At 54.0% G+C, this 18,898-nt stretch overlaps 2 protein-coding genes across 3 annotated transcripts in view; one reads left to right on the forward strand and one right to left on the reverse strand.

Annotated features, from left to right (window-relative positions):
• The window catches only part of POLA1 (DNA polymerase alpha 1, catalytic subunit), a 216,034-nt gene extending 210,240 nt beyond the window's left edge, over positions 1-5,794 (forward strand). For both annotated transcript variants that reach the window (XM_067297476.1, XM_067297486.1), the window contains exon 37: positions 4,497-5,794. In XM_067297476.1, the coding sequence (XP_067153577.1) occupies positions 4,497-4,672 (176 nt within the window). In that variant the 3' untranslated portion in view covers positions 4,673-5,794. The remainder of the gene's footprint in view (positions 1-4,496) is intronic.
• A 4,719-nt stretch (positions 5,795-10,513) lies between these two features.
• On the reverse strand, positions 10,514-17,981 carry ARX (aristaless related homeobox). Its single transcript, XM_067289742.1, has 5 exons — positions 17,786-17,981; positions 16,140-16,869; positions 14,593-14,638; positions 12,277-12,611; positions 10,514-10,754 (listed from the first exon to the last, which is right to left on the reverse strand). Exons 1-5 carry the CDS (start codon positions 17,979-17,981, stop codon positions 10,514-10,516), a joined length of 1,548 nt encoding a protein of 515 aa, XP_067145843.1.
• Positions 17,982-18,898: the final 917 nt, after the last annotated feature.

The raw sequence follows: 18,898 nt of genomic DNA on the forward strand, positions 1-18,898 counted from the left end.
GTTCGAGAGACATGATGTTGTACATAAATGATACTCCGAAGCTTTTTTTGTTCATTCCCAGATAAAACCAACAATTTGGCACTGTGCTTGCAGACACCTACATTGTTTCTCACAGACTTGGTGCAGATATACGCACACAAATACAAAGGAATGTGAATATATTTTTACTTCTCACTCTGGAGAGCAGGCTATCAACAGAATAATCAGGGGGAGAGAGTTTAATAATATGACACAGTTCAGTTGTCCAATCAGTAGAAGAAAAAAAAAAAAAACAGAAGACTTTCATTGAGCCACATCTTGGTGAATCCAAGAACAAAAGTTCTTGATCTTCACTATCAGGTTATTCTGTGTCATTTTAATAGGAATGAAGAGAAATTGCAGTAAATGGAAAATACGTGACCAGGTATAGATAACCTCCAAATACTTCCATCCTTGCTTCCACCATCAGTGCAGCAGTATGGGGTAAATGGATTTCAGGTACCTTTTCAAAAATTAAATTTTCAAATAATATAAAAATACACTCTGAAAGCTAAATAGGAACTCGGATGTGGTGTTGAATCTGACAGGGATATCTAGAAGTTGAGACTATGTCTTGTGAAAGGAAGAGGGTGGAGGTTGTGTTGGGAGGGGAGGGTTGTTAACTGCATGTTTGATGATGAGATTTGATTCGAAAATATTTACTAGGGTTAGTTTATTAACTTCAGGAAATATAGTACCTGAATTTAATTATATATCGTCAGAATCATGGTTTTCTATTTTTTTTTTTTTAAGTTTGTCTTCAAAATAAATTTATTTTAGTGTGTATATTTCTTTTGGTACTATCTTTTGTAGGCTGTGTGTGTGCTTGCACATATATCAGTATCTATATATGCAGTCAGCAGTATTGGTTGTTGCAAATGATTGCTTGCCACTGAACTTGGATATTATTAAAACAATGCTACGGTGATAATAGGTGTAGAACTATTTTCAGAACGTGTCTGACTACAGAAAAGCAATTGCAGTCGGTGTGTGTAGCTGCGTTCGCAGAGGGCCTTAGGTGCATTATCGATTAAATTCTCATTTGGGAAGAAAGTAGGAGCTTTTATATGCATCCCTAAGCTGGATGGTATGGTAACTAGAAGGTATTGACTGGCTGCGTGATATACGACGGTCGCGGTTGTCTTTTACTAAGAGGAGCACAGAGTGATGCTGGTTGTCATTCTTACTCTGCTGTGTGGCAGCGTAAATAGTCCCCTTTCTAACCAACCTGGTGGGAAAAGTCAATATCCCATCAGCAGAGGAGGTAAACACATCAGGAGCTGTGTCCTCTCTCATCTTCCCCTGCTCCGCGTTGCTGCGGGACTTTAAATCCGCTCGCCCCAGTCATCGGCGCGCTCGTGTCACTCAGCGGCGCGGGGCTGCGGGGCTGCCGCCGGAGCGCTGCCTGCGCGGGGCCGCGCGCCGCTCGCCGGCCATTGTTCCCCCACGCAAACTTCACGTTGGCCTCATCGCTGCCGCGAGGCCCCTCGTATCCCCCCAACTCCCCCCCCCCGCTTCCTTTTCTTTTTTTTTTTAAGCCCACCCTTTTCTTTTACAAAAGCGACTGCATCTAAGAAATGTTGGAAGCGTTTCGTCGGAAGGGTTAGCACGTGCAATTAAAGTTTAGATTTAATGCGGAGGGGGGCTACCAATTCTATTAGGAGAGTGCCTGATGATTTCGAGCTACACGCAGGCTTGCTTTTTTGTTCTCTACTTCCAACATTGTTTTATTGTTCGCCTACTCGTTCTCATGATTAATGTGCCTTTCTTCTTCTTTTCGTATGTGCCAGCTGTTCCTGCACACTGATGCATTTCACCTTGGTCCCTCCTGAGCTCCAGGGAGCGTTAAACTATTTTAGCCTAGTTTTGAACTACGAGTCTGATATTTTCTATAATTCATTGGAATAAACGGCACGGTTTTGCTAGCATGTGAGCAGTGGCAAAGGAGCCAATTTAGTGGATTGCCTATTTTGAAAATGCACAAATTAGTTAGTGCTGAATTTGTGGCAAGGAGGGTTTGGTGTTTTTATGGATTGGGTTATTACAATTTTCATGGATTGTTTAAATAAACCCTACATTTAAATAATTTTGGGGTCATTAAATGTGTCTATGCCATAGTGACTTCAATCTGTTAATGAACAGATTCTTGTAATCAAGGTCTTTATTGTATTTGGGGTGTAGTTTAAGAAATTTTTAATCCCAATAATAAATAAATTCCAATACTGTCTAAATAATGGTAAGAATGTAGTATGTTCAGCTAGACACCTTATTTTGTTGACTTACTGCCCAAAGTTGTAAATATAAATACTCACTTAAAACTGAATGATAACACCATTTTTGCCTTCCTCACTAGGATGTATGAAAAGTGCTTTCCAAAGGGCTTTTAACCAATGCATTCAGTTGCTTAAACTGTCATCTTTAATTTACATTTTAATTTAATTTTTAAAGATTTTATAGTGCCATATAGAGAGATTGAGTTCAGGGGAATTTTGTCAATAACATGGAAAATCTAAGCAGGTAATAGTTCCTCAGTAAAACATTAAGGTTTGTATTGAATCCAGTAGTTAATCTTCTGAGTTCATCTTAAAACATCTGGGGCTCTGCAAAAACGTTCATAAATCCTTAGGGAGGAGGAAGCCACAAACCCAAAATTATAAGAACTATTTCCGTTACTGTGCTCCCCCCATCTCTTCATATAGCAGTCCTTCACTTAGTGGCTGAAATAAAGATTAGTCCAATGGGACATCTTCGTCTCAGTCACATCACAAAAGCGACTCTGGCTGGTTTCTTCCCTCACAGCGGTGGACTCAAAAAAGCTGGGTCCCTCTCCTCCAAAACTGGTGGTGCCCATCTTCTCTAGAATAAACTTAACTGTTCTAAAGATTTTTTTTTTTCATCCTAACTCATGTTACATAGTAAAAGCTGTCTGAAAGGCGATGGAGCTTCTTTGTGATGTTTTCAAAGCAGAGGAGGGCAGTAGCAATAGTGCTAAGATGGCAGGAAGAAATGAGACAACGGGTTTTAGGTCCATCTAATGCCCAACAGAAGAGTCGTGTTGGCTGCTTGTAAGGCACTTGCTTACGCTGTGCCTAAGTGGCTCGAGAGCTCACGGGATAAAGTCCCTGTGCCGGGCTCTTGTAGCTCTGCTTGACCTGGAGCTCCTCCAGGCCCCTGGGAGGGGGACGTCTTCCTGCAGGGAGTCTCATTTTGGGGTACATCCTTCCTGTATGGTCAGTAATCCAGAGCATCCTATGCAGCAGATCTCAAGGTATAACTGCAGGCATAGGCTTTTGGGTAGGGATTGGTATTTCTAGAACATGAAGTTGGTTTAAAAGGAGGAGCACTGTTGGACTAGACCTGCGTCAAGTTAGCGCTGAGTTAGCGAGAGAATATTTTGCCCTTTTTATTTTAGCAGATACCCAGAGCCTTTGTAAAGCAAGAACCAGGCAACCACTGAAACAAAATCCCTGGATTTATTTTTTTTTTAAGATGGCAGGAATCTTAATTAAAGAGAAGTTAAAATAGAGTGTTTTTGGCTTTGCTGCTAAAATTGTTCCAAACGTACATGTGTGCATGTGTGTTTGTACGTATACAGGCATATAAGTAAATGTGTCTTGCACTCTAGGCATTTCTTCATAGATATATTGATCAAACATTCGGGAACGTCTGTCTTCATTCATATGTCAGGTGAACCTGATGTCTCCCGGTTGGGATGACTTGGGTATCTTCTCTCCATTTTAGGGTAGGGTAGTGTGGAGTTTCCCCTGTGCGACCACTTCGTACTGCTGTCCTTTTCCTTCCGACATCTCCTTAGAGCTTAGCATCATGATGCCCATCCTGCATTTGAGAAAGCGTGACATCAGCAGTGAGCCTGGCCCAAGCTGTGCCAGCGCCAATGTTAGCAGTAGGGATTAGAGAGTCAAATCACGATTTGCTTGAAATATGAATCTGAAATTTGCTGTAGGGAGAATTTCTCCCTATTTCAAACCCCTAGGGACGCTCCGTAGAGTCTGCATAGTTTATACTAAATTAAGGAACCTGCTTATTTTAAATGAAGTCCTTTCAAAATCTGTCCTTTTACTGCCTGTTCTCTCTGTCTGTGGCTTAGTGAACCCCCATTTCGCTCCACTTTAATGACATTACTGGGCACGCAGCATATCTTGCCAGCTCCTTACTGGAGTTGGTGCGCCGGCTCAGGTGGGGCTGGCCGAGGCCATGGGAGCTGCCGTCAGCCTCGGTGCGGGGTACAGGTCTAGCATCTCCCTAACCCGCTGCTACAGCATTGCTGGCAAAGGTAGGTGGGGGTGGGCAACCCAGGAAGGTTGAAGAGCTTGCCCTAAATGTTGTCTTTGAATACTAACTACAATATTCACCTTGTTTCAAAATACCGTGATTCATGACAATAGCGAATGCAATAGTATTTTCTTCTTGTGGTCTTTTAATCCTGTTTTTTCTTTTCTTTTCCTTCATTCTCTTAGAGTACCTGAAGAAGAAGCCATTCAGAAGGGAAATATCTGAGGCCTACAAAAGACTGAAGAGTACAGTAGACAAATGGCTGTCCATGAGCAGCTACTCAGAAGTGAACCTCGGCAAACTCTTTGAGACCTTCAGTATAGGAAGATCTATGGGAGAATCCAATAATGACAGACAATGATTCATTAAAAATGGAGGGAGAAGAGAGGCTAGCTTGTTGTTTAAAAACAGTAATCTCTTAAGCAGTACTCTATTTCAGTATGCACAATAATGTTCTAATAATCTTGTTTCTTTGGTGGTGGAAAAACAGAAGATAAAAACAGGATATATGATTCACGTGGACATGAAATACTCAAGGTATTTTGATCTTCACTTCTTCTCTCCATTGAGAAGTCAGGGTTATTAAAATACGGAGTAGCTGATTTTTGCAATATATTTTGTTGTGTATTTAGACCTATGAGGGAAAAGGGGATGGGGGAATTGCTGCTTTAATTGGATAATTCCCAGTGAGAGTTGCTGGAATGTAAGTGATCCTAGACTTTGCTCCAGGGTATTTAGTAGAGGTGCTCTCAGGAAGAGAGGTTAGTAGAGGTCTCAGTAGGAGCACTAATGTTTTGCCTTTTCACAGTTTATCTTCTTCCTGATCATAAACATACCAATTAAAAACAATGCTAAACCTAAATGCCTTTAAATGTCCTGATACCTTCTGAACAGAGGTAGGGATGCTTTACTTTCAAATTTATTAAAGGTAAAGAGGTAACCTGGAGTTACCAAAAACAGGGAACCATCTTTTCATTAAGAGTCTTTGAGCATCTTTAAGCATAATGTTTTGCCACATTGGAGATTTCATATGTGTATGTACACATGCACATGTACAAAATGTGTTTAGTACCTACACAGGGTATAAATGTATTTGATTTCTTCCCATACAAAATATTTGAAAGTAAGCAATCGATAGAGGAAAAATCTGTTTTTGATGGCATTGTAACCAATAATGGGGGAGGGGGGAAAGGAGAATCATTGTTGCCATTCTGTAATAATTACTATATTGGAGTTTTTAAAGGTTTTATAAATAAATTGTATTTTCCATTTACTTTTAGTAAAATGAGAAACAGATATGACAAGAAACGATCATAAATATGGTTGCAGCTTTTGTAGCAGAATGGAAATATTGTACTCATTACATTTGCTGTTAAGTTTGCAATGTGATATATTGATGTAAGGTTATAAAAATGTTCTTTTAAGTCTTTAACAGTATAAAATGTAAAATTTTCATAACACTTGAAAAAATAAAGTTTTCTAGTAAAAGAGAATTTGATTTGATCATCTGTCTGTTGAAAATACTATATGCAAGGTTGCGTTCCTCCAATCTTTCCCTGGTTTTACCAAAGAGCTCGTGTGTCTGTGGTTAGAGTGCCTGTCCAGCAACAAAAGAAGCCTAATGACTGTGGCTTAAAAAAAAAGTATGAACGTCAGCATTAATGTGTTAGGTATCAAAGGGGTATGTGTATCTGTTTGTGTATTTTATGACATTCATTTGTCCCTAAGTGGTAACTGTATAGTGCACTGGAAAATGCTGTATGTCGATACAGATATGTCTGTTAGAATATGCCAAAATACACTTATCTTCTGGCTGACTGGGGCTAAATCTTTTAGTTTTTACTCACATTGAGTAGAGGTAAGTGAGAAATTGTGCCTACGCAGTGCCTTATTCTGTGCTAATGCTGTGCCACCCCTATGAGCTATCATTCTTTCCCAGCCTGTTTAGTTGGGTTATTGTAAAAGAGGCTTTGGACACCGTTATTGGAAAGAAGGTGTTGCTGCCTCAGTGACATATTAATACCGCAACTCTTTGGAAGACACAGGAATTGGTTTCCTGTAATTTCACACAGTTTTTTTTTTTAATTCGTAGTGTCCAACCCAATTATGATTATGAAGATATTACTAATATTAACTGGGTAGAATGCCTTAGACAAGTGAAAAGTGTGACCTTCTCCTTCAAACGTTAGGTATACAAATAAAATGGATACATGTGGCATAACCTGACCCTGTGGCACTTGTATGTATCTGTATAATTACAGCTGAAGAGCCTGTTAATTTGCAAGTTTAGGGATGTTTAGAGTAAATGAGAGCGCTGTGCAGTGATTGTGTAGGGCACAGGCGTGTGTAGTAGCCGTGTGAGGGACTCGGGGGAAGAGGTGCTTCCACCTCCCGGCGGATGAGCCCTGCTCGGGGATGAGAGAGGAGCCCAGACCTGGGAACCTGCCTTTCCCCGTAACTCAAGCCAGCCGCAATCAGGTGGGGGAGCGGAAACCAATGGTTTTACCCCGAATTAAGGCAATTTTTGCTTCCTCTCAGAAGAGTGGTCAGATCAGAGCTGAACTCTTGGCAAGGAGTAGGCTGGATTTTTTTTCCCCTCTCTCTCGCTGACTAATAAGCTCTGGGCACTTTGCCTCATCTTGGCCCCAGAGAAAGGCTGGGAAATGCAAAATCATCCTTATAGAATTTAGTATTAAATAGAGCTGGTTAATTTAGTGCTGTAAATAATTCGGGAAAGACTGAAGTTCAGAGGTCTGTATTTTGAAATCGATCTACGTTGAATTACCATCACTTTCTTTCTCCCATCTTGGCGCTAGTTCTCCCCCACCCCCAAAACTGTTAAAATTAAGATTTGTTTGTATTTGTATTTATTTGCAGCTTGGGAAGAGGAGTGTTGATACATTGAGACGGTAGCCAGGTTTCACTGATGACATATGTTACATTAAAACTAATTCCAAACCGCAAACACATTTGTGGCTGTGCCAAAATTCTCTTTTCGCTGTAAAATCCACTTTTCTAATTCCAAACTTCAGCACATCTTCCTTTTTGCATGGTTTTCTGTCTTCTGTAGAGCACCTTAAATATTCCTTAATTGAATAGTTCTCCTGAACTCTCCTTATAGCAGTTTAATAGATTAACTCATCTGTGCCAGCTTCAAATTTCAGATTAAAATTCCTTCATCCCGAAGGCAGCATTATCAGGTTGTTGGAGGCTGTTTTCAAACCTTGGTTTTGAATAGCAGCGGCTCTGCATTAATTTAACCACTAAGCTAATAAGTAGGTTTCGTTTTGTTATGCTAAGCTTTATTGCTTTTCTTTTGATCAGAATGGTGTTGTTGAGCAAAGCAGCAGACAAGGCATTCTTTGATGAGGGAATTAGTGCTCTATTCTTCCTCTATTATTCATAGCACAGTGGAATATGTAAGTACCTGAGGGTGTCAAAGGAGAGCAGGCTCTATTGCAAAGTGTTCGCCTTGTTTCTCTCAATAGCTGACTATGAGATGATAAACCGCTTAATACACTGCACTAATTGGATGAGAGCAAAAAGAGATGGGAATTAAGGCAAGGCAAAAGGAGAAAGTGCTACCAGCCTTCATTCACTCTTTCACCACTTTAACAGCACCAAAGGAGGCACAAGCTTTCTATAAGCAGACTAGAGGTTTTGTGCAGAGATAAAATGAACCTGTTAGTGGATTCAAGTAATACACTAATTATTGCACAGTATAAATACCACTACTGGTTTTATAAAACGGAGGTAAACTTCTTTTGAGAAGGTTATAGGATTGCTTGGCAGCAGTATAGATCCTAATAAGGGACCAGAGTAATAACCCCCTGGATTAACAAAATTGCTGCTTGCAGAAGTATGATTCTGGCTTTTACGAAGATTTCAGCAGAATGAATAAAAATGACTGAATGACATTTCTTAATGCGTAATGGCTTGATAATGATTCCCTTTTCTTTAAGGCAAAAATGTATATTTCAGACTGTACTGTTAATAACGTCCAGGGAACAAGCGTTATTTTTCCCATAAATTTTTTTGCACCTATGGTGTTTTTTAGGACTCTAAAATATAGTGTGTGGGGAGGGAGTGGGGGTGGAGCGAGGGGGGCAAAGCGCTGTCGAGGAAAAAGGGGGAAGCTGCGGGGAAGGGCCGCGGCCGGGGGAGCCGCCGGCCGCGCCCTCGGGGCAGCGGGCGGGCGGACGGACGGAGGGACGGGACGGGCCCCTCGCCGCGCCGGTGGGAGCAGATGGGGCGACATTTGGCCGGGGGGGGGAGCGAGGCGAGGCGGCGCGGCGCGGGGCGGCGAGGCCGGGCTGCTCCCCGGTCCCGGGGCGGCCGGTCCCGAGCGGTGCCCGCGAGTAGGTGAAATCCCCCCCCGCCTCGAGCAGCCTCCGGCGCCTCTGCCCAGCCCGCGCCCTCGGCGCCGGCGGCTCGGCCGGGGGCAGCCGGGCCCTCGGCCGCTGCGGAAGGGGCCGCGGACGGGGCGCGGGGCGCCCGTGATACCGGGCGGCGGGGGAGGAATTTCACGCGGTTCCGCTCCTGCTCCATGGAAGGGTCGCACGCGAAAACCGCCTCAAAAAATAAAAAAATAAAAAAAGGAAAAGGAAAACAAAAAAAGGAAAGGAAAGAAGTTCGTCTCCGGGGAGAACCGGCCCGACCCGGCCAGAGGCGCTTCGCTTTCAAACCAGCCGCGGAGGCACTTCGCAGTCCCCTACTCAGGGTGCGGGGGGCTGCTGTGGCCCCCCCCCCCAAACTTTTTATTTTTTTTTCCCCGCTGTTTCGGCAGCGGCGTGGCGAGGGGCTGCGGCCGCGCCGGCGGGAGGCGGCCGCGAGGGGCTCCGGGGCCGCCTCGGGGGCCTCCAGCCCCGGCGTCCCGCAGGTCCCCCGGCAAACGGGGCCATCAGCACCCGGCGAGCCCCCCCCGGCCGCCCCTGCTCCCCCCAAAGCCCGCGGCCCCGGCGCGGTGCGGAGCCGCCGCCGCCCCGACGGGGCCCGGCCCCGACCCCGGCCCCGGCCGCCCCCGGCCCCGGCGCCCGCAGCGTGGCGCAGGCGGCCACGCAGCCTCCACGAGCGCTTGGCTTTGGGTTTTGTTTTCTTTCGTTCCTTTTTTTTTTTCTTTTTGTTAAACATATATTTTTGTTTATTTTCTGAACGTGGCACTTCTCCACCGGATAGCAAGGAAAAGTGTTAACAATAACGACATTACACGAAAAAGTACGGTACCATCGCCTCTTGAGGGTTTCAGAAACCTCTACAGTTAATAAGTTAAATAAAGGGTTTGTACATAAATATTTGTCTAGGAACCCTATTATATCTACAACACAGTAAGAATCTACAGAATGACAAACTTTTACAACACTACACTGAGTGCAATTGTTTTATAACATTTCAAATATACAAAGCTCTGTTCTTTTTTATAACAATGGTATGTACAGAATCAATAATCACAGTTTAGTGACTTAAACAGTCCATATTCTAGCAGTGTATTTCCCTTTGGTTTGATATAAAAACCTTGGTTGGTGTAATGATAAAGAATATAACAAGAAAAAGATATACCCTTTCCTTTAAGTGCACTGGTTATCTTACAGCATCAAATTTACTGTCACTCTGCACTGGCAGCATCCTTGGTTATAATATGCAGCTCGCTGCATTAACATGTAAAATAGTTCTCCAGTGCTCCCAATAGACTAACTTAACATCCTTAGATGTTATTTTAAGCAGATGTGGGTAGCTTTCCCCCCTCCTTTGCTTTTCTTTCTTTTTTTTTTCTTTCTTAATTACAATTCTATTTGTTTTTTTTTTCTTGCCAGATGAACAGAAGGAAAAATATTTAATGTATGTAACACTAATATATAATAAATTTTATTAGGGCATTTTTTTGCTTAATGCTCAGAGAGGAAATTAACACGTCGTACATTTAAAAAATGTACCAGCCAAGGAATTACTTATTCAGGAGCTTGCAAGTGTCGGTTCACTCATGTGAGAGCTGTTGCAAAAGGCGCTCGCTGTCTTCAAGTTCCTACCTTGAGAACCTACCCCAGTCTTAGCCGCTGGTCCTCTTTTTTTTTCTTTTTCTTTTTTTATTTGGTCTTGATTCGTGCTATCTGAGGTGACCTTTATTTATTCGCGTATTTATTCTCCTCCTTTTTTCCCCTTTTTTTCCTTTTTTTTTTTTAAAAAAAGAAAGAACCGCAGCCTTATCTTAGCACACCTCCTTCCCCGTGCTGTTCCCAGGGATAATGTTGAGCTGCGTGAGCTGCGCGGCGTGCTCCTTGGCCTTCAGCCGCAGGGCGGCGATGCTGGAGGCGCGCCGGTCCGCGGCGGCGCTGGCCGGGTCCCCCAGCCCCGCGGAGGCCACCGCGCCCTCGGCGGCCGGCGCCGGCTGCCGCAGTAGCGCCGCCGCGCTGGAGGCGCTGCCCAGGGGGGCCATGGTGGAGAAGAGCCTGCAAGGGAAGGGCACAGCCGGTCACGGCCGGGCCGGGCGCTCCGCGGCCGCGCAGGGGCCGGCGGAGCCCCGGGCGCCCCCCACCGCACCGCACCGCACCGCACCGCACCGGGCCGGGCCGGGCCGGGCGGGCAGCGCCGCTGCTCGCGTGGGGCCGACGGGGCGCGCTGCAAACGCCCCCGCGCCGGCGGGCGGCGGGGGGGGGGGACGGGGACGGGGAAAGGGCGCAAACGAGTGCGGCCGCGGGCTGCGCCTGCCGCGGAGAGGGGGGATGCCGCGGGGAGAGGCGTCGGGGGGGCTCCCTACCCCTACCCCTATCCCATCCCTGTTGCTATCCCTATTCCTATACCCTCATCCTTATCCCCACACCTATTCTTGTCCCTACTTCCGCCTCTGCCCCATCCCTACCCCTATCCCTATCGCTACCCCTATCCCTATACCTCCATCCATATCCTTACCCCTACACCCGTCCTTACCCCTATCCCTATTTCCTCCTTATCCATCATTAAGGAAGGAGGACGCCACCACGCCCGGTGGACGCGGCACTCATCCACCCATGAGCCGGGCCTCTCCCCACGGGGGTTTCCCCCGTCCTGCGGCCTCTCCCCGCCCCGCGGCCGGCCCCGCAGAGGCCCCGCGCTGTTTCCCCGTCCCCGCTGGGCGCCGCGCAGCCCGTGGGAGGGCGGCTCCTGCCCGCGCCACCGCAGGATTTCTTCAGCCCCGCGAGGCCCTCAGTCCCCGCGTGGGAGCGGGCCCGGGCCCCCGACCTCACCCCCGCCAGATAAATGCCCCCCAGGGCAAAGCAGAGGTCACACTCCACGCGTGGAACCCACAGCGTGGGATTTCCCCCCGCGCTCACGCCTGTTTTAATCCCAAGAGGCGGCTGCGGAGTTCCCCGCGGCTCCGCTCCGACACCGCTGCCCGCACAGCCCCGGCACGCACCGGCGCCCCGCGCCGCGCCGGGAGCCGCGGCCCGTCCGCGCCCACGGGGGACCGCCGGACCCGCGTGTGTGTGCGGGGGGACGTGGGAAGCTGCCCTCGCCCAATCAGAGGCTGGGGCGGGAGCACGTGACCCACGCGGGGCCCAATCGGCGCTCGCTGCCGGCGCTCCGATTTCGAACGCGGGCACAAGCCGCGGGAGCGGCGCGGCCGGTCCGCGCGGGACGGGCCCGCACGGGGGGCCGCGCCCGCGCGTGGGGCCGCTTCGCCCCCGGCCGCGCCCCGCGGGGGAGGCCCGCGCCAAAAGGCCCCCGGGCGGGCGGCTGCCGGCGTAGCGGCCCCGCGCGGCGCGGCCGGGCCACCTCCCGCCCGCACGCGCCCCCGTGCCGCGGCGCGCGTGGGGCCACCGCCCCGCGCGCGACCGCCGTGCGGGGGTCCCGGCGGCCGCGCCGAGGCGGGGAGGGCCCCGCGCGGCGGCGCTCCGCGGCGGCTCTCTGCCCCGCGCTGGGTGCGGCGCGGCGCGGCACGGCGCGCTCCCCCCGGGCCGCCCCCGCGAGCGGGTCGCGCGTGGGCGGCGGTACCTGCCGAAGGCGGGGCTGATGAAGGCGGGGTGCCGGAACACGGCCGCGCCCAGGAAGGTGCCGAGGCCGAGCGGGGTCCCGCCGGGGGGCAGCGCCGCGGAGCCGGGCGGCGGCGGCGGCAGGCTGGGGAAGGCGGCGGCCGCGGCGGCGGCGGCGGCGGCGGTCCAGGCGGAGTCTAGAGCTGGGTGATGAGGAGGGAAAGGACTAGCATCAAGGTATGGACTGAGGGGGTGAGTTGCTGACAGGGGACCAGGGAAAGGCAAACCTGGGGGGTGTGTCTGAGCCCCAGCCTTTTCCCTCTTCCGCCACTTAGCCCTACGGTTCTGGAACCATACCTGAAAGCCAAAAAAAACACCGGTTTTAATAAGGCTGCCCGCGCCCTCCGCGGGGCGGGAGCCCCGCAGCAGCCACGCGCCGGCCCGACGGCGTCCGCCGCGCCGCGCCTGGCCGCGGAGGGGCCGCGCCGCGACCGCGGCCCCCGGGCGGGGGGGGGCTCGGCTCCGCGGCCGACCCGCACGGGGCTCGCTACGGGGACCCTGCCCGCGCGTCGGCGTCTCTGGCAGCGGACAATAAATGCGCTGGTTTTTCTTTCTTTCTTTTTTTTTTTTTCTCCTCCTCCTGTGGGCATTTTGCGGAAATGCGATCGCTGCGCTCGAATATTCTAAAATTTATTTCCCAGTAGAACTAAGTGATTTTTTTTTAATTATGCGATCCGTACACACATCCACACGGGGAGCTGCGTGGTGTTTTTCGTTGAAGTGAATATTTACAAATGATAACATTTGGGGATCATTCACTTTTTCCCCCTCCTTCAGATTAAGAGCAATGAAAAAAATCGTGACTTCACTAACATCTCATACGAAGAAATAATTTCCAAAGCAACTGAAGCAGCAGTATACGCTTGCAGGCTGTCCTTTTAGGATTTATTTTACAGAAGTTAGTTAGGAAGCCACGGATTTGTAATCCCTTTTCTCTTTTTCCCCCTCCCCCAAAGCAAAATTTATGAACCAACAGGGGCTTAAAACGGGAGAGAGGTAGAGGAAAAAATACCGCACTTCAAAGGAAAAGAAAATATTCGCTTAATAAGCAAGTACAAGGCATCACACGCACCTAAGGAGAGAGACTTTAAAAAGAGACACACATTTGTCAATTTTATGGACCGAAGTGGACTCTATTTTCCCTTCTAGGCTCGGCTCGTTTTCGTAAGATCAGCGTGAAATCCCTTCTCTCCGGGAACCAATAAAGGCAGCAGCGCTACGGGTCTCTCGATACAGTTACATCTATATGATATATATACACACGCACACGTCTGTGTATGCATGCAGGCATCATGTTCTTAGGGGAAGCCAACAGCCTTTCACAAACGGATCGTCTCTCCCAGCTAAAACTCAATTAGCAAGCTGTCCTCACTGCAATTCCCCATTACTGAATTAATAAGTCTGAGTACACCCAAAGGTAAACGAAGGGGCTCTCATAATTCATATTCCCTTAATTACATCTTCTCCCGTGAATAGAGGAGAGAGAAAGGGGGTGTCTTTCTTTTTTAAAAGTTATTTAACTTTCCCACGACTTGTTCCCCTGAGCTGAAAATACTGATTTGCTGTCACATCTCTGTTTGACAATGGAGAAATGTGTCAACAGAAAGGAGGGGACAAATCTCATCATTAGCCCCTCTAATGCAAGAAGCTGTTGTGTATTAAATGAGCCATATGGAATTTATTATGCTTTATCTGTGCCTGATTTTAACTGTAAAGTGATTTGCTCAGCTTCAAACTCAGAGACATCTGTTTTCTGTTGGCAATCAGGGCATCCCAATGTTTATCGTCTCTCTGGTTATGAGACTTGGGTTGGGAAATGCACTCTGGTATGGGGCGGCAAACACCTTTAATAGCATTGCACTCACTCACTATTAGATCAATGCAGGCTTATTGCTATCAAAAATGGGAAATCAAATAGCATTAGCCAGCTCCTTGTGCAGGCGGAGAGGAAATCAAACAACATTTCGCCTTCAAATGGCCCTGTTTGTTCTAGCACTAAGTGGGCTTTTATGAAGCCCGATTGGAGATTTGATCGCAGCCAAATACCCGGCTTGCAGCCGAGCGGGTCTGTCTGACAACCAAAACCCCGCGGGGCCCCGTCACTTTAACCTTACGGAGTTGCGCCAGCCCATGGCCCGGCCGCGGCGGGCCGGGGGCGCCACCCCCGACCCGACCCGACCCGACCCGTCCCGTCCCGTCGGGGCTGCCGGGCCCCGCCGAGGGCCGCCCGCGCCGCCGCCGACGCTGCCCGGGGCCCCGCGCCGCCGCCGCCACTCACCTGCACTCGGGCCTCGGTCAGGTCGAGCCTCATGGCCAGCTCCTCCCTGGGGAGACACACGCCGCCGTCAGCCCGGGCACCGGGCACCGGCCGCGGCGCCGCCCACCCCCTTCGGCCCGCCGCTTTTACGCCCCCCGCCCCCCAAGCGACCCCCAAATGCGGCTGGGGGCGCGGGGGGACGGGAGGAAAGCAGGCCACCTCTTGCCTGCCGGCCGCCTCCCGTCTAGTTTTGGGATGCGGAGTGGGACGCGATTCGGAAATCACGAGTTTTGCCCCCCCCCCCAAAAAATTCCCCCGCTTCCCAGCCCTCCCCCCCCCCCCCAAAATAAAACAATCCCCGCGGCCGCCGAGCTGAGCGGCCCCGCCGCCGCAATCTCTGCGCGGCGCTGGAAGAAGTCAGCGGAGCCGAAACCCGTTGCGGTTATCATCGCAACAATTACGGCGAATCGGAAACCATTAAGGTGTTATAAAACTGCTCATAATCTGTTTACCTAAAACAGGGAGCGCTCCGAACTTAGTCGGGGCCCCCTGCGCCCCCGCGGGCCGCCCCGCTCCGACACCCCAGCGCCGCCGGAGCCCGGCGCCGGCCGCCTCGCCCGACGCACGCACCAGCCCGGAGCTAACGAAAAGCCCCGAGGAAAAAGCAAAAGCCACAGCAAACTACCCCCTCCCCGCTATATATGTGTGTATATTATATATATATATATATATATATAAAAATATATATGTATTTGTATGTATCTGTCCCTGGCCGCTCCGGCTCGAGGCTGCGACCTGGGGGAGCGGCCCTCCCCGAGGTGACCTGCGGCGGGCAGCAACCGGACAAGGAGCCGCGCCGAAGGACAGGGAATAAAATGCCCCCGCAGAAACCCCTCTGAGGAAAAAAAATAATAAAAAAAAGAAAAACCGTAAAGGTTTCCTAAATCGAGAAGTGTGGGGTCGGGGGGTTTAATTCCTCCTCCAGGCCAAAGCGAATAAAGTTATTTCGGGCAGCCCAGGAGCGGGCAGGCAGCTCAGCCCCTTTTCCTACCACTTTTCCCGCAGAGGAGCCGCTGGCCAGCCCCGGCTTGGCGGGATTCGCCTTTCCCCGGGCAAAAAGGCCGCGGAAACTGCCGGCAGCGCCGAGCCCCGCCAGGACGCGATGTGCCCGCGGCCAAAGGGCTTGGGGCAGCCCGACGTGCCAGGCCGCTATTTTTACGCTGCGGAGCTTTGATCTCTGCCCCTGCCGGGGCTTCCCCGGGCCGGGCGGCGCTCCCGCCCGCACGGCAACGCGTAACCGATCCGCGGGGCCCCGGCGCCGGGGGGAGGAGGGCAGCGGTAAAAATAGCGGCCGGCGGCGGGCCGGGCCGGCACCGGCGCTCCCTGCCCGCCCTTGGCCTCCCAAGCCGGTGCCGCACGCTGCTCCCCGTCCCAAAACAGCCTCGGGGCGGGGGGGGGGGGGGTGGCCGGGGCAGAAGGCCCCCCGAAAGGCGGTTTTGAGGCTGAGGTGGCAACCCCGGCCGCAGGGAATGGCCTCCCCTCCCCCCCCGGGTGTCTCCCGCCGGTACCTGGTGAAGACGTCGGGGTAGTGGGTTTTCTGGAAGGCCCTCTCCAGCTCCTCCAGCTGGTAGCTGGTGAAGGTGGTGCGGTAGCGCCGCTGCTTCCTCTTGAGCAGCCCCTCCTCGGAGTCGCTGCCGGCCGAGAGGCACACGCTCTCCTCGCCGTCCTTGCCCTCGCCGTCCTCGGGGTGCAGCAGCAGCTCCTCCTTGGGCGACAGCTCGCCGCCCTCGGCGCCGGCGGCCGCGGCGGCGCCCCGGCGGGCCTCCTTGAGGAGCCCGCCGCCCTCCTCGCCCAGCAGCTCCTCCTCCTCGTCGTCCTCCAGCTCCTCTTCCTCCTCGTCCTCCTCCTCCAGCATCTCCTCGTCCTCGTCGTCCTCCTCCTCCTCGGCGGGCGGCGCGGCGGGGCCCGGCCGCTCCTCGACGTGCGCCGCGGCGCTGCCCAGCTCGTCGAGGGCGGGCGGCGGCGCCACGAAGGGCGCGTTTTCGCGGTAGCTCTTGCTGCGGCTGATGCTGACCTGGGGCGCCTGGCTGATCTTCAGCGTGTCCCAGGGGGCGGCGGCGGCGGCGGGCGCGGCGGCGGCGGCGCCCCCCTCCGGCCGCCCGTCGGGCCGGTCCCCCCGCGCCGGGCCCGCCGCCGCCGGCGGCAGCAGCCGGCCCCCGCCCGGCCCGTAGAGCCGGCGCAGCTTCGGCGGCAGGTGCAGCTCGCCCGGCTCGAAGGGGGGGCTGCCCTTGGGGGACCCTGCGCCGCGGAGGCGCCCCAGCAGCCGCACGGGAGAGGGGCGGCGAGGGGGGAAGGAAAAGGAGAAGGAGAAGGGGGGGGAGAGAGAGACAGACAGACAGACACGGTCAGCGGGACAAGCGCTAAAATCCCGGGGCCAAACCCCAGCCCTGCAGCCCCGGGGGCGCGTCTCGGGCGCCGTTTTCCGCCCCCCTCCGAGGTAAGAACCCCCCCGCCCCGCACCCGACGACCCCGCCACAGCGCCGAGACCGGCCCCCGTCTGAGCCGCGGCTCCTCGGCTGCGGAGAGACTCCGCGGTCGGAGATGCCGGCCCAGCGCTGCCCCGACGGCGGGCCGGGCGCGGGGGGCTCCGCAGCCCGCCCCCGCCCCACACCTCCCCGACGGCGCGGCCCGGGGCCACCGAGGGGCAAGGCCGGCCTCGGCGCCCCGGCCCGGCGGCACTCACGGTGGCCTGCTGCTCCTTATTTATTTACTTTTAATTCCCCCCCCTCTTCCTCAACTTTTCTTTTGGTTTTTGGACGGGGAAAAAAAAAGAAATCGGTGTTCCTGTCCATGTCGGGGTTACGGCGGGGAGCGGGAGCGGAGCCGCCCGTGGGGGTTTCCCAGCCGCGCCGGGGCGTCACGGCGGGGCCGCTCCCAACTTTGGGCCGGGGACAGCGGGGGGCAGCGCGGCCATTCCCGCCCCTGCCGCTGCAGGCGGGAGCCCCCAGCTCGCCGGCCGAGGGCCGGACCACAGACGGGTGAGCCGCGTCCCGCAGCACATCCCGCACATTTTTCCCCCTTTTTTTTAAAAAAAAGCAAAAAGCAAAAACCGAAACTAACGGCACCCAACGCGCCGGTGCCCGGCTGGCGCCGAGCGAAGCGGGCTCCGGGCACGGTGCGCGGACGGCGACGGCGGGGCCCCGCGGGCTCTCACCTTGCGCGGCCGCGTCGTCGGCGGGGCGGGCGGGCAGCGGCGGCAGGCCGGGCGCGGCGCCCAGCAGCCGCACCTTGCAGGGGCTGCGGCGGCCCAGGATGCTGTCGATGCAGTAGGAGGAGAGCAGCGTGGGCGACTTGCTCTTGCAGTCGGGGCGCTCGGCGCAGCCCTCGGGCTCCGGGTAGGGGCCGCTCATGGCGGGCGGGCGGGCGGCGGCGCGGCCGCGCGGGACGCCCGTCACGGGGGGACTGAGCCGCGGCCGCGCCGCTCTTGAGTCCCCTCCGCGCCACGTGCTGCCAGCCGCGCCCTGATTGGCTGCCCGCGGGGGCCGGGCGGCCGCCGCCGCGGCGCGGCGCGGAGCAAAGCCCGGCTCGGATCGCCCCGGATCGGCGGCGCCGCGGCGGCGCCCCCCCCACCCCGCCCCACGCACCGGCGCCCCCCACCCACCCCAACCCCGCCCCGCCGCGTGGGGGCGGCAGCGCGAGTGGGGCAGCCGCCGCGCCGCGCTGCGCCCCCGCCCCCTTCCCCCGTCCCGCCCCGACGGCCGCCCCCTTCCCCGCCGCCCCGGCGGAGCGGGCCGCGGGGGGACCCCGGCGGGGCGGAGGCGGCGACGGGGTTGGGGGCGAAACCGCGCCTGGTTTTCCCCCCGCCCCAGCCCGCGGCTCCGCGGGGCGCGCTCGGCCGCCGCCACGCAGACGTGCGCGGTGCGAAAAGGCGGTTTGCGCCGCAAGAAGCGCCCGGGAACCGCGGCGCGGGGCAGGCGGGGCCCGGCCGCGGCCGCAGCCAGGGCCGCAGCCCCCGGGCGCGGGGCCGCGGCCCCTCCGCGCGCCTTTCCGCGCCCGGCACCCGCGCTGCCGCCTCGCCTCGGCGCTGCCAACAAGACTGCGAGGTTTTTTTTTTTTCCCCTTTCTTTTCTTTTCCTGCCCAGCGGTCCCGCGCGAGTTTAGGCTCCCCGCTTGGGCGGCTTGGGTGCAGGTTTACCCGGGCGCGCGTTAATTCCCCGCGCCGCCCCGCGCACCCCATCTGCTCGCTTGGATGCGCGTGCCCCGAGCGGGCTGGGGGGCGGCTCTGTTTTCGCGGTTTGCATCGCACATCGCCGAAGCCACGAGCCAC

Source organism: Apteryx mantelli, chromosome 1 (genome assembly GCF_036417845.1).
Source record: "Apteryx mantelli isolate bAptMan1 chromosome 1, bAptMan1.hap1, whole genome shotgun sequence".
Classification (NCBI taxonomy): Eukaryota; Metazoa; Chordata; class Aves; order Apterygiformes; family Apterygidae; genus Apteryx; species Apteryx mantelli.

Excerpts from the sequence above, each read along its gene's own strand:
- ARX (XM_067289742.1), bottom strand. The coding sequence starts at position 17,981 with ATGAGCGGCCCCTACCCGGAGCCCGAGGGCTGCGCCGAGCGCCCCGAC. Across the intron at positions 14,639-16,139 it reads TACCCCGACGTCTTCACCAG|GGAGGAGCTGGCCATGAGGC; the intron begins GTACCGGCGGGA and ends GTGTCTCCCCAG. Across the intron at positions 12,612-14,592 it reads TGACCGAGGCCCGAGTGCAG|GTATGGTTCCAGAACCGTAG; the intron begins GTGAGTGGCGGC and ends TTTGGCTTTCAG.